The following is a 12551-nucleotide window of genomic DNA, read 5'->3' on the forward strand; positions in this document are numbered from 1 at the left end:
GTTTAAAGGAAGGAACAGACTGTATGACCGCTAATAAGGTATTACTATTGCGTCTGTGTTATATGACTGACGCGTGTTTCTCCCCGATTTTGCCTTTATTTTCGTCGTTATTGTATCTTTATTTTATTGTTATGATGAAAGGCTTTAGGGATAAAGGTAATAATTTAATTGCATTTTAAAAGGTGAACGCAGCTCAAGGGCACGGTGCTTGAGCACCACCTGGGGTCTACTTGTGCACGGCCACGTTCGAAACCGTTTTCCTCTGACCTATATTTGGCCCCTGGAGCCACTTTGGATGCCACGGGCTTAATTTTCCTGTTTTGTCTCTCTAATCTAAATGGAACACTGTGGATAAAGCGCCACGAGAACAAGCATGACGATGTGGACAGAGACCAGGACGCTGCTCCCCCTCGGTCCTTTCAGTGTCTCCGCAGATCAGCACACATTTTCAGCCCCTCTCTCTCTTCACCCTCGGTGCGCGTCACCGCCTCTCTGCCCCCGCGCTGGTCCTCCACACACGCAACATCAGCTGATCCGTCACGTGGGTTGAGTCCTTTTGCAAAATGGAGTTGTCTGAGTGTGTGCAGAGAGGGCTACAGGCGCTTGCGGAACCGTCCTCTGTCGACCAGAGCGGCTTCCAGGTGCTGGTAGACGCTACTTTCCGGAGCCTGCTGTCCGCGCACGCAGACTCGGGAGTCCTCGGTGAGCTGTCGCTTTTCCTCGCTGTTGCCGCCGCTATTGTCCTCGCTGCTGCTTCCGGTTCCTCTCTGTGTGGATGTGTAGTGGAGCTGCTTCAGCTACAGTGGATGCTCGTTTTGTTTCTACACATCTTCTGATTTAATTTCTCGTGTTTTCACCTAAGTAGTTGTTCGTCTGTGCGTGTTACGGTTTCAGTAACGCGGCGGCGAAGCGGCTGCGCTAACGTGACATTAGCCGTTTTGGTGTGGCTGTTTAACATTCAGGAGCAGTGACACATTACCACAGAGCCACTCTGGACGTCTTTTGTCATTAAAACTGGCACCAGGTCCGCTTTGCATATTAAGAAGAGCACGTTAGACCCGTTTAATTCACCATTAAAACTGCTAATGGACGCACGACAGGCTGTTCGCTGTAATGGCAATTAGTAGTATCTTTGTGCAGCAATTTCTGTTGCTCCTATTGATCCACCTCGGAGGGCAGCGTTAAATACAGACGGACTTTATGTAAAAATGACAGACACATGCTGCATCTGCTCCATCATGGCTGCTGTTACTCACAACAACATGTGTGCAGATCCATCACTTGCTCCTGTTACGCAGCTTCACTGACAATAAAGGAATTTGTCTGTAGCACAGAATTGTTTAGAGAGAGAGAGAAATGTCCACTGAGCAAACAAACAAAGAACCCCCCCTCCACTGCGGCTGATGCAGCTGAGGGAGCTATTCTCATGCAAATCAGCATTGATTTCCATTCTGCGCGTCAATCTGAGATCCAAAGTATGGATCGTCAGGATAAGGAGAACATGTAGATCCAGAGTGTTTTATTCCACAGGAGGATGTTGTGTCCAGACTGCATCATCAATTAAATACTGTTGTGTTTGTGGTTCCAGATCTGCCCGAGCTGAAGCAGGTCGACCAGATTCTGCTGAAGCAGATTCATACAGCGACGACCACCTTCATCCTGGAGGTCGTCAAACACAACTCTGACAAGTCCACAATCAGGTAGGCGACGTCAAAACGACGTGCACAGGTAGACAGGTGCACGAGGAAGTCTGTCACCGTCGAGCATATTATGGTAGTTAATCTGCTGTGGTTGTCCTGTCTTCCATTGGACGGTGGACAATATTATTATGCCGCAGCAAAATAAAGAATACGTGTGACACAGAGGTCAGGTGTGGCAGAGATTTGGTATAAGGATAATTGTTGTGTGTTGTTTGAATGTTTATGCCGTGACGTCATTGTTGTTCAAATAATAAACATTGGTTTATTTGCATGAACTCATGATTTCATTTGTCATGTATGACCGTGGGGTTTTCTTCTCAGTTTCAAATCAATCGGATGGATGTTGTCTCCCTATTCAACAGATTTTGTAAATGGCCACGATGTGTTTCCTTTTTTTGGAGGGGGGTGGGGGGGGGGGTTAAAAGAATCAATTGTTTAAATTTTTTGTTTTATCATTTTCCATGTCTGTTGCTTTTTGTTGCGTTTCTTAATTTTCTTTCCATAAGAGGTGAACGTGGTATTGCCATTAAGTTGATGTGCACTCAGCTAAAGTAATTCAACAAAAATTATGTGACATGCATGTAAATCATGACAATCAAACATCTGCATCTAACCAACAGAAACCTTTCTTCTTTCTCCTTATACTCTCCAGGTCTTATACCAAGACAAAGAATTACGTTAATGTAATTTGGATCAAATGAAGTGCTTGCAACACGTTTCACTGCTAATAAGTTGTTTCGATTTTACAGCTCCTGCCTTGAGGACCTTTCATTCAGTACTGACAGAATAGAAATATTCTATACCGCGTATCAGGTACATGTGAAGCTTCGCTGCCTGGATTATTGTTTTATTAAATTCATTTCCATGTAGTTGTAAGAGAAGTGAGCCACACGAAAATGATACTTATTTCTGTTATGTTTGTACAGACACATAAAAAAGAACTGTCTCGTCTACTAGCAAGGTAAGCAGATGTGACTTTCAAATGTAAAAAAAACCAAACATGTGCAACTTTTTTCTTCTAACTCTACTGCAAAGGTGAAATCCATCTGATCCATTTGATCTGATCATCTTTTGTCATTCGTGTGTTTTTCCGATTCCATTTGACCTATGTAGGGTTATGTATTGAGGGAAAACACGCATGAATCAGCGTCAGCAAAAAATAGAGTTTTGACAGGAAAACAAACCGCTAGTTTAGGGGGGAGCGTGGGCTGTAGAAGCAGAAGGAATCTGTATCTGTAGCTAGATGACTGTAAGAAGCGTGGAAGAGTATGTTCTGCCTTTGCGTGTTAGGTCCAGAGACACGTGGAAAATAATGCAAAGCAAAGTAAAATGCTGCGTTATGACGCACCACGACAAAGGAGCTCTTTGTGAAGGAGCCTCACTGTGTCCAACTGTGGGGAAACCAATTATTTAAGACAAAGAGTGCCCTCTGATCAGACCCTGAGCAAATACTGCGAACTCACAACGCTGTGTTATACGATTATGATTGTCAGATATTTGTCGAATATATATTCGAATAAAAAAGCATCACATTACCTCGGTGTCAGGTGAAGATGATCAGTCACCTTTTTTTTTCTCATTTTGCAGCATAGGAAGGCAAGCACCTCATATTAATGACGTATCATGGCGTCTGGAATACCACATGAAGGTACACAAACACTGTCAGTTGATTTTAAATATAATGCCTGATAGGACAAACTATTTAAAAAAAAACGTGAATCGTTATCTGTTTTGTTCAGAACGCACACGTTAATAAGGTCAACGAGCCCTGCTACTTGATTTCACTAAATACCGAGGTAATCACACACTCTCTCTCTCTCCTTATCTATCTATCTCTATCTCTCTTTCAAATCACTTATGTTTGTGTCAAACACGTTTCATCACGTTCCTTCCTCTTTGTCAGAAGGAGGGTTCATCTGAAGATGTCAGCTTCACCTGCACAGTGGAGCAGCTGCAGGTACAGTATTCAAGGGTTTCATTCCTGCATGCTGTCAAATAACACAAATGATCGCCTGACATTATTCCACTTTGAAATGTCTTCCATAATTTATGAGCCAAAACAATAAATCACAAGAGAACAGTTTGCACTTTGCTGCAGGTTGCATAGCAACGCCTTAAACTGAACTTTACTTTTTGCTGTATTTAAAATGAAAAACAAAGAGGTTGTTTTTATGTCTAATTAAATACTCTGATATCAGAGTAGTTTTTAAGGAACGTCAGTCTCAATCACTAATGAGTGGTCACTTGTTTTCAGGACTTGGTGGGAAAGCTAAAAGACGCTGCCAAAAGTGTGGAGAGAGCCGGTCAGATATGATGCTGCCGCGGTGTCCGGTTTCGCCTCCCTTTTTACCTCTCTCTCTTTTTTTCCTTTTTCTTTTTGCCACATTTTTTTTAATACCTACCTATGAAATTGAAAAGTAAAAGTATGCGATGATAACTATTTTAACGTGTATTTGTTTTAAAAAAATAAAATCCACTATATTTTGTTAAAGGTTACTGAGCTGAGTTATCTGTGATGCCCTTGTTCGTTTTTATACCAACACACAACTTGACGTCTTTTTCTACACTTGAGAGATAACGTGAAACCTTTTATTTGTTGTTGTTTAAACGCGCAGCCTGTGAAGCTGGTAACCAGGCATGTGTTTTGTCAGCACTTAACCAGCCTGAATAGGATTTTTGCCATAGTTGTATGACAGCAGTGTATTTTGTTTCCTGAAGCATTTGTTGCAACATTTTTCGAGTCCATTTTTTAACTAAGGCTGAAGGACTGAAGCTTCGAACTGAGCTCCTGGTTTTTGTTTCTTTGTTTTATTTTTTTTAAAAATATCACCCATGCAAAAAATCCTACACCTTCTTCTGCCCCTGTGTTCGGACCTCGCCGAAAGAGGCTGATCTTCCATAAACCTCTGAGATTTTTTTAATAGGTATAAGGGCTTCAATTCATGAAGTAAAAGTTGGGCATATTGTTACCTTCATCTGCCCCGTTGCCCGTTACAAAGTTTTGACAGCGCCATTTGTCACATATTCAACCGACAATTAGACAAACAAAGGCTGCTGGTGTTTTCCACACAACTAAATGACAGAATGTGGGAATTTAATAATTGTGGACATGACATGGATGTAAAATGCGTTGCGAGTGATTTGGCTGCCCTGTATTTTTAACTCCACCGACGTTGGCATGTCATCGGCTGCTCAGTCGTTTACCAAAAGCCACTAGTCACTGAGCTGTTTGATGAAAGATAGGAGAAGAGAAGCATTAGTATTCGGCTCGTAGCTTTCCATGATGAAAAGTGTAACAAAGTGAAGCAGGCTGCTGTGGCTTATTTTAAAAAACAGTGCGTCACATACATAGGAAAGAGCCGATTATATGGACAGACAGTCGTTTCTAAAAGCAGCCTCTGTGTTTATGAGCAGTGAACACACATTCAACTACTGAGAAGATTATGTGGTTTAAACGCATCCACGCACAAATGTACGTTTTTCCATGCCTTATTGTACATCTTGGAAAGTAGATGACGACAAACAAGCATACACCGACAATAATTCATAAGCACCCTTAAGCAAACCACGTGACCAAAGCGGGGCGGTCGAACTATAAGCCATTTTGGGGACGGTGTCAGTTTACACTGAGCACACACACACACACACACACACACTCTCAGCTGCATTTTACCGAAGCTGAATGTTTCGGAGGCAAACTTATAGGTACCGAAAAGGAAACCGCTCCATACAAAAGGAGGAGAACTGGATTGTTGTGGAGCCGCGGATCGGATTCGCTCAAGGCGCACGAGCGGCGCCGAGAGGGGGAGATTTTACTCGCACATCTGAAATGCGCTCTGCTGCGCCGTGCGCTCTCCGCCACTGACAGCGTCTGCAGCCTGCTTCAAGATGGCGACTCGGCTCCTATTCATTTTCTGCTGATCGCCTCCCAACTTTCATTGTCTCCTCGCTCATACACCCACGGATTTCCGGCGCAGCCTCCAGGTAAGTTTCATTCTATATTACCGCTAACTAACGGGAGTGGAAAGCCAGGGGCGCGCTTTGTGTTTTTCCACGCTCTCAATCCAGTGGTGGATGTGGAGCTTTCAACGGTGGCTGCAGCGATCACCGACGTGGAGCTCAGTATATGTGTGTGTGTGTACGCGCTTGTGTGTGTGCGTGTGTGTGTGCGCGCACCACTTTTCACCCGCCTTTCTTTGCAAAAGAAGGTTCCCTATCCGGGCGTACGGGCGAATTATGAAACATAAACACCCACATTTGCTCGTATTACCTTTCAGCGATCTGATTTTATTAGTTGGTGACGTTGAGGTTTGGTGTAGTGGGGTAAGGATTTAGATAAAGAAGGAGATCTCGGGCGAACCAGGGTTCGCTGGCTCGAATGTTCACGGCAGCAAGTGTTCCAAACGGTCCTGGCGTGACCTTGGTTCCAAACAGCACCTCCAGGTTATAGAGTTGGGATGTGTGGGGTGTCTTTAAGCGGGTGTTGTAGTTGATTTTAGCATGGATGACCTAGATTGGATTTTATTAACTTAACTTAGATCGTTCTCACGGGCGTGACATAAAGCAGCAAATGTTCCATTGCTGCTGCCCTAGGAAACGGTCGTGTCGCTTATGTCTGCCCAAGTGTGGATATCTGGATTAGGAAGAATGGCTGGTATTTTGAGAATGTAAAAAAATAAATAAACCAAGACCGTTCACAGTCGCCGGGCTGTTAACGCCTCATTCGGTGTCTGTGCTTCACCATATCCAACCGAAACATCGGCATTTTCACATAAATTCCTCATATCTGTGCTCATATATAAATGTCTAATTATGGATTAACATATTTCCACCTTCTTGTGCTGAACACTGCTGGATTGTGTAAATACCCGCAGGAGACACAGACACAAACCAGACCTCTCCTCTTCGGGAAGAGAAATAAAAATTTTTTTTTTTATCATGTGTGAATTCTGCCTGTGTTCAGTGTGTGGATTAAAATTAATACAAACCCCAACTGGGGTCGCAGTTTGACACCCTCGGTGCCCTGGTGGCAGTGTTACAGAACATTTAGGATTGTTGACAGAACCATCCAGGGCGCAGAGTTTGTCCCTTTGTTTACTAACATGTCAAGTGGCTGCAGCGGGCGATGTGCTTATTTCATTGGCGGTTTTACGGCTGAAGGATGTTGATGTTTTCCCCTTGTCTTTCTTAAATGGGCTATTTTCAGCTGCTGCTGTTTAGGGCCAACTTTGCTAAAGAGGAACTGAGAGTAAAGAGAGGAACCGGGCTGGACTCTGGGTCACTGTGTAAATAAACCACTAAATGTCATGCCTCGGTGGAAGAATGGCTGAACATAAAATCACAAAGGTTCATTCTAAAAATACCACGTGGGTATGTGTACAGTTTGTTGGATTAGTCGGATGTTGTCGTCCTTGTGAAGGATGTAGCCTGTCTAGATATATGGAGTTGCCTTCTTGGAAAGTGTGCTCCAGCACAGAAGAACCATCGTCCAAACATCGGACAATCAATGTGCAACAGACTCCCATGCATGTACATATGCACATATTGTCCATCATTGTCCATGTGTGATGTCCATACTTGTCTAGACTGCGGTTGTTTACGTCTATATTTCCAATGTTTAAAAAAAATACACATGGGCAACTGACAATCATTGTACTACAGCCTTTATTGTGAATGGTCAACCTTTCTTTCATACCATTAATAATCGATTATTCATTAAACATTATGGTTATAGACGGCTCCATGTTGGTAGTGTGGCATTGATCTTCTTCATTAGACTTTCTTAGCTCCAGAATAACGGTTCTGTGCTGCGTGAAAGCGCAGATTGTGCTTGAGGAAGGTTAAATGCGGTATAGAGTTTTAATAAATTCAGGTGTGTTTAACTTGGGTTGGTGATGGCGCATATTAAATAAGCGCAGATTCCCAGTCTGCGCGTAATTGGTGGAAAAATATCGCAGCTGATCCTGCTGCAGCGCTGATTCTCTGCACACCGCGTGGAAAACACGGCGCAAAGCGAGCAGCGGTAAAACCTATGTTTGCACCGGTCCTGACGCACACATCCATCTTCCCAGCGTAAAAGTGTTCGACAGTATCCCATAAACGGGACTGTTTTTGTTGTATTCCCCTACACCTTTCTGTATAAACCCCTAGAAGCCCCGGGTCTTGTATTTTCCTCCACAAAATGGCAGCCGTGCAGTTGGCAGCCCGGCAGTCGGTTGGCTGCTGGCTTCTGCGAGCCGAGCACGTAGGGACAGAAGACGGGAGAAGTCCGCTATGCACAGCGGCTGGGTAAGACGCACTGCCTTATTCCAGTCACTGCTGATCATAAATGTGAGATATAAACAAAAGAAAACGCTCAGGAACTCTCTAGAACACCTGACGCCGCTGTTAGCTTTTTCCTGTCCTAACGGTCAGACCCCCGGGCTGCAAAATCGTGTTAATTACCCCGCACATCACCCGGAAAGAACCAGACACAGACTTTAAAGTCATATGTGACACTTGTTTCCAAAGTTTCTTCGGTGAATCCATGTCATACCCTATTTATTCCTATACGTTTACGCAGGCGTCTGTGTTTTTTTATTCATCTGGTTTGACGGTGCTGTGTCAGAGAAACGCAAAAAATATGAAGTCAAAAGAATGTTACTTAACTTCTTAGTTTAAACACAATTTTCATATATTTTTCTTTAATTGATAATCCGTAGCAGCAGGATACTGTGGGATAAAAAAAAAACCCAAAACAGAAATCGTTTTATGCCAGATGGTTTAAAATGAAGCATCAACACATTTATCCTATTCAAAACACATTTTTTTCAGTCAATTCCTACCCTCTAGTATTAATCTTATTTTTAAACAACGCTGTTTACACGAATTCTAAGTTTATTTATTTTAAGAAACCGCTTCCGCCAAAGGCTAAAATAAAAAGATTCACAGTCTGTGACACAGTATATAATATTTCTCCGATCTTATCCCAAAAAGATTAATTATAGTTGTTTGTGACACATCTTCACATATGACCATTTTACTTGGCAATAAGGACTATCAAACTGTAAAAGTTAGGATTTTTAAAAATATTTTACCCCGCAGTCTTTATCTTTAAATGAAGGAAAGGAAAGTGTTATTCGGCGATATATGTTTCTGTTCCAGTAAAGAGAGCGATGTCAAATGCCCGGACTCCTGAAGGTTGTGACCGTTATTTTCGCGGAAAACGTAAAAGAAATCCGTTATTTCATGAGAGGCTGTGATACAGGACGGTTTCTAATGTCTGTTTTCATTCACTGGAATCTAATAAAATACTCAATATAATTATATAACATATTCCACTAGTAAGTTCAAAAAACGCACGAAAGCATCCTTTATGTCTATAATCCAAATATCTCCTTGAATAATTATTTCTACGTCACGTTAATTTAAGTCTTGATCCGTCAATCAAACGCAGTTGTTTTTTTTAATCTATTGAAGAATCTTGGTGCAGAATATTTAATTATTTTTGCTGCTTTATTATGTGGTTTAAGGCTTTGTGTCGATAAAACAGAACAGCAGTAATCTGTACACGTCGTGTTAAACACACACACATATACATATATATATATATATATATGTGTGTATATATATATATATATATATATATATATATATATCTTTGGAGAATATTTTCAATTTTTTGTAATGGACAAAGCAGATACTTCCTGTCTTGTATCTGCGGTGATGATGACGTATCGGTTGTTGAGATGCAGATCAGAATAATACGTTCGTTGAAGAAGCGGTCTGATTATCCGTATTTTTAAGTCGTTTAAAACGTCACCGTTTTAGATAGATAAACCAAAGTTTTATTTGTTGATCAGCAACTTGTGACACAGTTGTTTTCTTAAGGTTCTTTGACTGGGGTGCTGTTTTCATCAGTTAAAACATAATTATCAACATCTATAGGTAAAAAGCAAACATTTGGGATTTAACGGCTTTTGTCCCAGTTTCCTTTCTGGCAAATCAGCGACTCTTTTTGCTCCTTTGACGCATTGATTTTTACAAGTCAGATTGTTATTTTGCTTTCATCATCTTTCTTGACTGAATATTATTTGAATACAAAGGTTTCAAAACGTGGTGTCATGTGTTGTGACGTGTTTAGTACTTATATAATAAAGGTTTTGCTCGTTTCCCGGCTGGTTGTTGCCTTGTGTTTACATGATGATGATGATGATGTTAAAATGAAGTGCATGCAGCTGGAGAAGAACGTGCAGCTCCATCGATGTTCCGCGTGGAGAGGCAGCGTTGATTTATGCCTGTTCCCTGCGCCATGTCAGGTGACATGAACTCAGAGCTCCTGCCTATCAATCAAGTCGCCGAGCTCATTCCCCTCTGCTTATTATTGGATTAGCATAAAAGATGATGTTGCTTTAACGCAGGCAAACAAATACTTGCCCCCTTCATCCTCTCCTCTTCATTTTACCCCCAAATGGTGTGATGACGTAGAGGAGACCCGCAGCCTCTGTTGATGCCTGTGTTTTGACTTGCTCTCTGTGTTTTTCGTCTTTTTTTCCACGCCGTGCAGAATCGTTGTCCCTCACTCTCACCATGCATCGAACGACGAGGATAAAGATCACGGAGCTCAATCCTCATCTCATGTGCGTCCTGTGTGGAGGATATTTCATAGACGCCACTACCATCATCGAATGTCTACACTCATGTGAGTTCACACGACCGGAAACGATGTCTCTGTATCCACTGCATACATGTTTACAGATTAAACTTGGTGTGATTTGACTTTTTTTTTTTTTTTGTAGTCTGCAAGATGTGCATCGTTCGCTACTTGGAAACCAGCAAATACTGTCCTATCTGTGATGTACAAGTACACAAGACCAAGCCTCTCCTCAACATAAGGTCAGAATACAGCATATTTGATTCTCCCTGTATTTACATGTATTTATGAGCACATTTTGTACCAACCTTTGTTGAATTACTGCCTCTGATACGCTTAAAGCTGAATTCTTAATATACACAAGAAATTATCCTAAATGATCTAATGCAACCCTCTGCCAAATAGCTGTTTTCCTAAACGCCTTACATCTTAAAGTTCAACCTCTTCTACTTGTTCTTGCTGTTGCTTGAAGTTCCTTTACTCTTTGCAGGTCTGATAAAACTCTACAGGACATCGTGTACAAACTGGTCCCCGGCCTTTTCAAAAGTAAGATAATGACTGTCTCACATGTGTTCTGACTCATTTTACATGCACTGCCCCCCTTTCTTTTTTATTCTAATTCATCCACAGCTTTCACACCACTAAAATGAAATGTTGAGAACAGAAAATTAAGACTACACCAACAAATGTGTCCATAAATGTAGAATATTTACAGTTAAATTAGAGTTTTATTGGATATTTCTATGGTGTAAAAACATCAGGAGAGTTTGTGGGCATTTTTTATTTTTATTTTACTGTTCATAAAAGTCCTCTGCTGGACAGATTTGTTATTGTCATCACACAACATTGTGTTTTGTGTAACTCTATTTGCTGTGGATAAAACCTGTCAGACTGGGTCAGAGAAAACTTCCCCCGTTCTTCTGCTCCAAGATTTTCTTTTTATTCTCTCTAAAAAAAAAGTTGTTCTCCTCATTGGTTGTTTTCCTTCTACTGTTTTACTCTTGTCTGGAACAGATACATTATTTTACAACAGGTGATAAAGGCACAACCAGAGTATATATACACACACAGACACACAGAGCTCTCTGTTTGGCAATCCTCAAGCTCCATTTTTCTTTTGTTCTGCACCAGCCATCATCCAATGACATGCTAGAGCCTGTCTCTCATTAAACATTATCTACGTTAATTAAAATAATGGGGAATCCCCGCTCGCACACCCACATGATTTTCTTTATGGCAGACTGTTTTTCCACACATTTAATTTTCAACTCAGTATCTGGTTCCTTTCCAGTGTAGCCAAATAAATTCAAAATGTACTTCAGTTAAAGTAAAATGTCCTCTTATGGAAATTATGTAATAAATTACAAATTACTCACAAAAATGACCCCATTATAGTAACGTGAGTGAATGTATTGTGAATTAATTTGTTACTCTCCACACCTGAGCACAACTGTGTTTTTTTTGTGACCTTTTAAAATGTTAACATGAGGTTAAAATAATAGCTCATCTTTCATGCATCCTTAGATGAAATGAAACGAAGGAGAGACTTTTATGCTGAGCATCCTGTAGATGGTGAGATAAAACACACGGTCATTTCTGCTCACAGTATTGTCATGATTTTATTCACACGAAACTAAAGATGTACACACAGTGTTTATTTTTTAATTCATGCATGGCTTTATTTCCTGCAGCTTCCAATGGATCAAATGAGGATCGTGGAGAAGTTGCAGATGAAGACAAAAGAATTATTACAGATGATGAGATAATCAGTCTCTCTATCGAATTCTTTGACCACAGCAGGTAGGATGGCTTTATGACTTCAGTAAAAAGTGCTATAAATATATGTACCTACAATGCTAATAATTTCCCAAAATGCCTTTAAATACGTTTAAAAAAAAATCAATAGAAATGCACTAATTTGCCTTGAGTTAATTTTAATTGCGTTGCTGCGTCTTTATGTATAAAATTCAGAAAAAAAATAGTATTTTAGTACATTGCCCACTGATCAAAAGTAATCTATTATGCAAAGAATTCCCCTAAAAAGTCTTCAAATAAAGAAGTTTACGAAAAAAATTCTTATAATATACTATATAAACATACTATGTCGATTCGTATATTTAAAATTTAGAAAAAAATATTTTTGTAGATTAGCCTTTGATCAAAACATTAAAACTCTTAATATTAAAACTCTTACTCCTTACTATAGCCTTACCATCGTG

At 40.8% G+C, this 12551-nt stretch overlaps 1 protein-coding gene across 1 annotated transcript; it reads left to right on the top strand.

The window, feature by feature from the left end:
* The first annotated feature begins 249 nt into the window (after nt 1–249).
* Nucleotides 250–12546, top strand: LOC103377013 (uncharacterized). Its single transcript, XM_008307624.3, has 14 exons — nt 250–702; nt 1589–1700; nt 2450–2513; nt 2627–2661; nt 3288–3348; nt 3440–3496; nt 3604–3657; nt 3955–4003; nt 5280–5684; nt 10246–10380; nt 10478–10574; nt 10823–10878; nt 11857–11904; nt 12024–12546. Exons 1-14 carry the CDS (start codon nt 564–566, stop codon nt 12134–12136), a joined length of 1425 nt encoding a protein of 474 aa, XP_008305846.1. The 5' UTR covers nt 250–563; the 3' UTR covers nt 12137–12546.
* Nucleotides 12547–12551: the final 5 nt, after the last annotated feature.

Source organism: Cynoglossus semilaevis, chromosome 3, assembly GCF_000523025.1.
Source record: "Cynoglossus semilaevis isolate Cse_v1.0 chromosome 3, Cse_v1.0, whole genome shotgun sequence".
Taxonomy (NCBI): Eukaryota; Metazoa; Chordata; class Actinopteri; order Pleuronectiformes; family Cynoglossidae; genus Cynoglossus; species Cynoglossus semilaevis.

Coding starts and splice junctions, on each gene's coding strand:
- LOC103377013 (XM_008307624.3), top strand. CDS start 564: ATGGAGTTGTCTGAGTGTGTGCAGAGAGGGCTACAGGCGCTTGCGGAA. Junction 703..1,588: donor CGCAGACTCGGGAGTCCTCG/GTGAGCTGTCGC, acceptor TTGTGGTTCCAG/ATCTGCCCGAGCTGAAGCAG. Junction 5,685..10,245: donor ATTTCCGGCGCAGCCTCCAG/GTAAGTTTCATT, acceptor CACGCCGTGCAG/AATCGTTGTCCCTCACTCTC.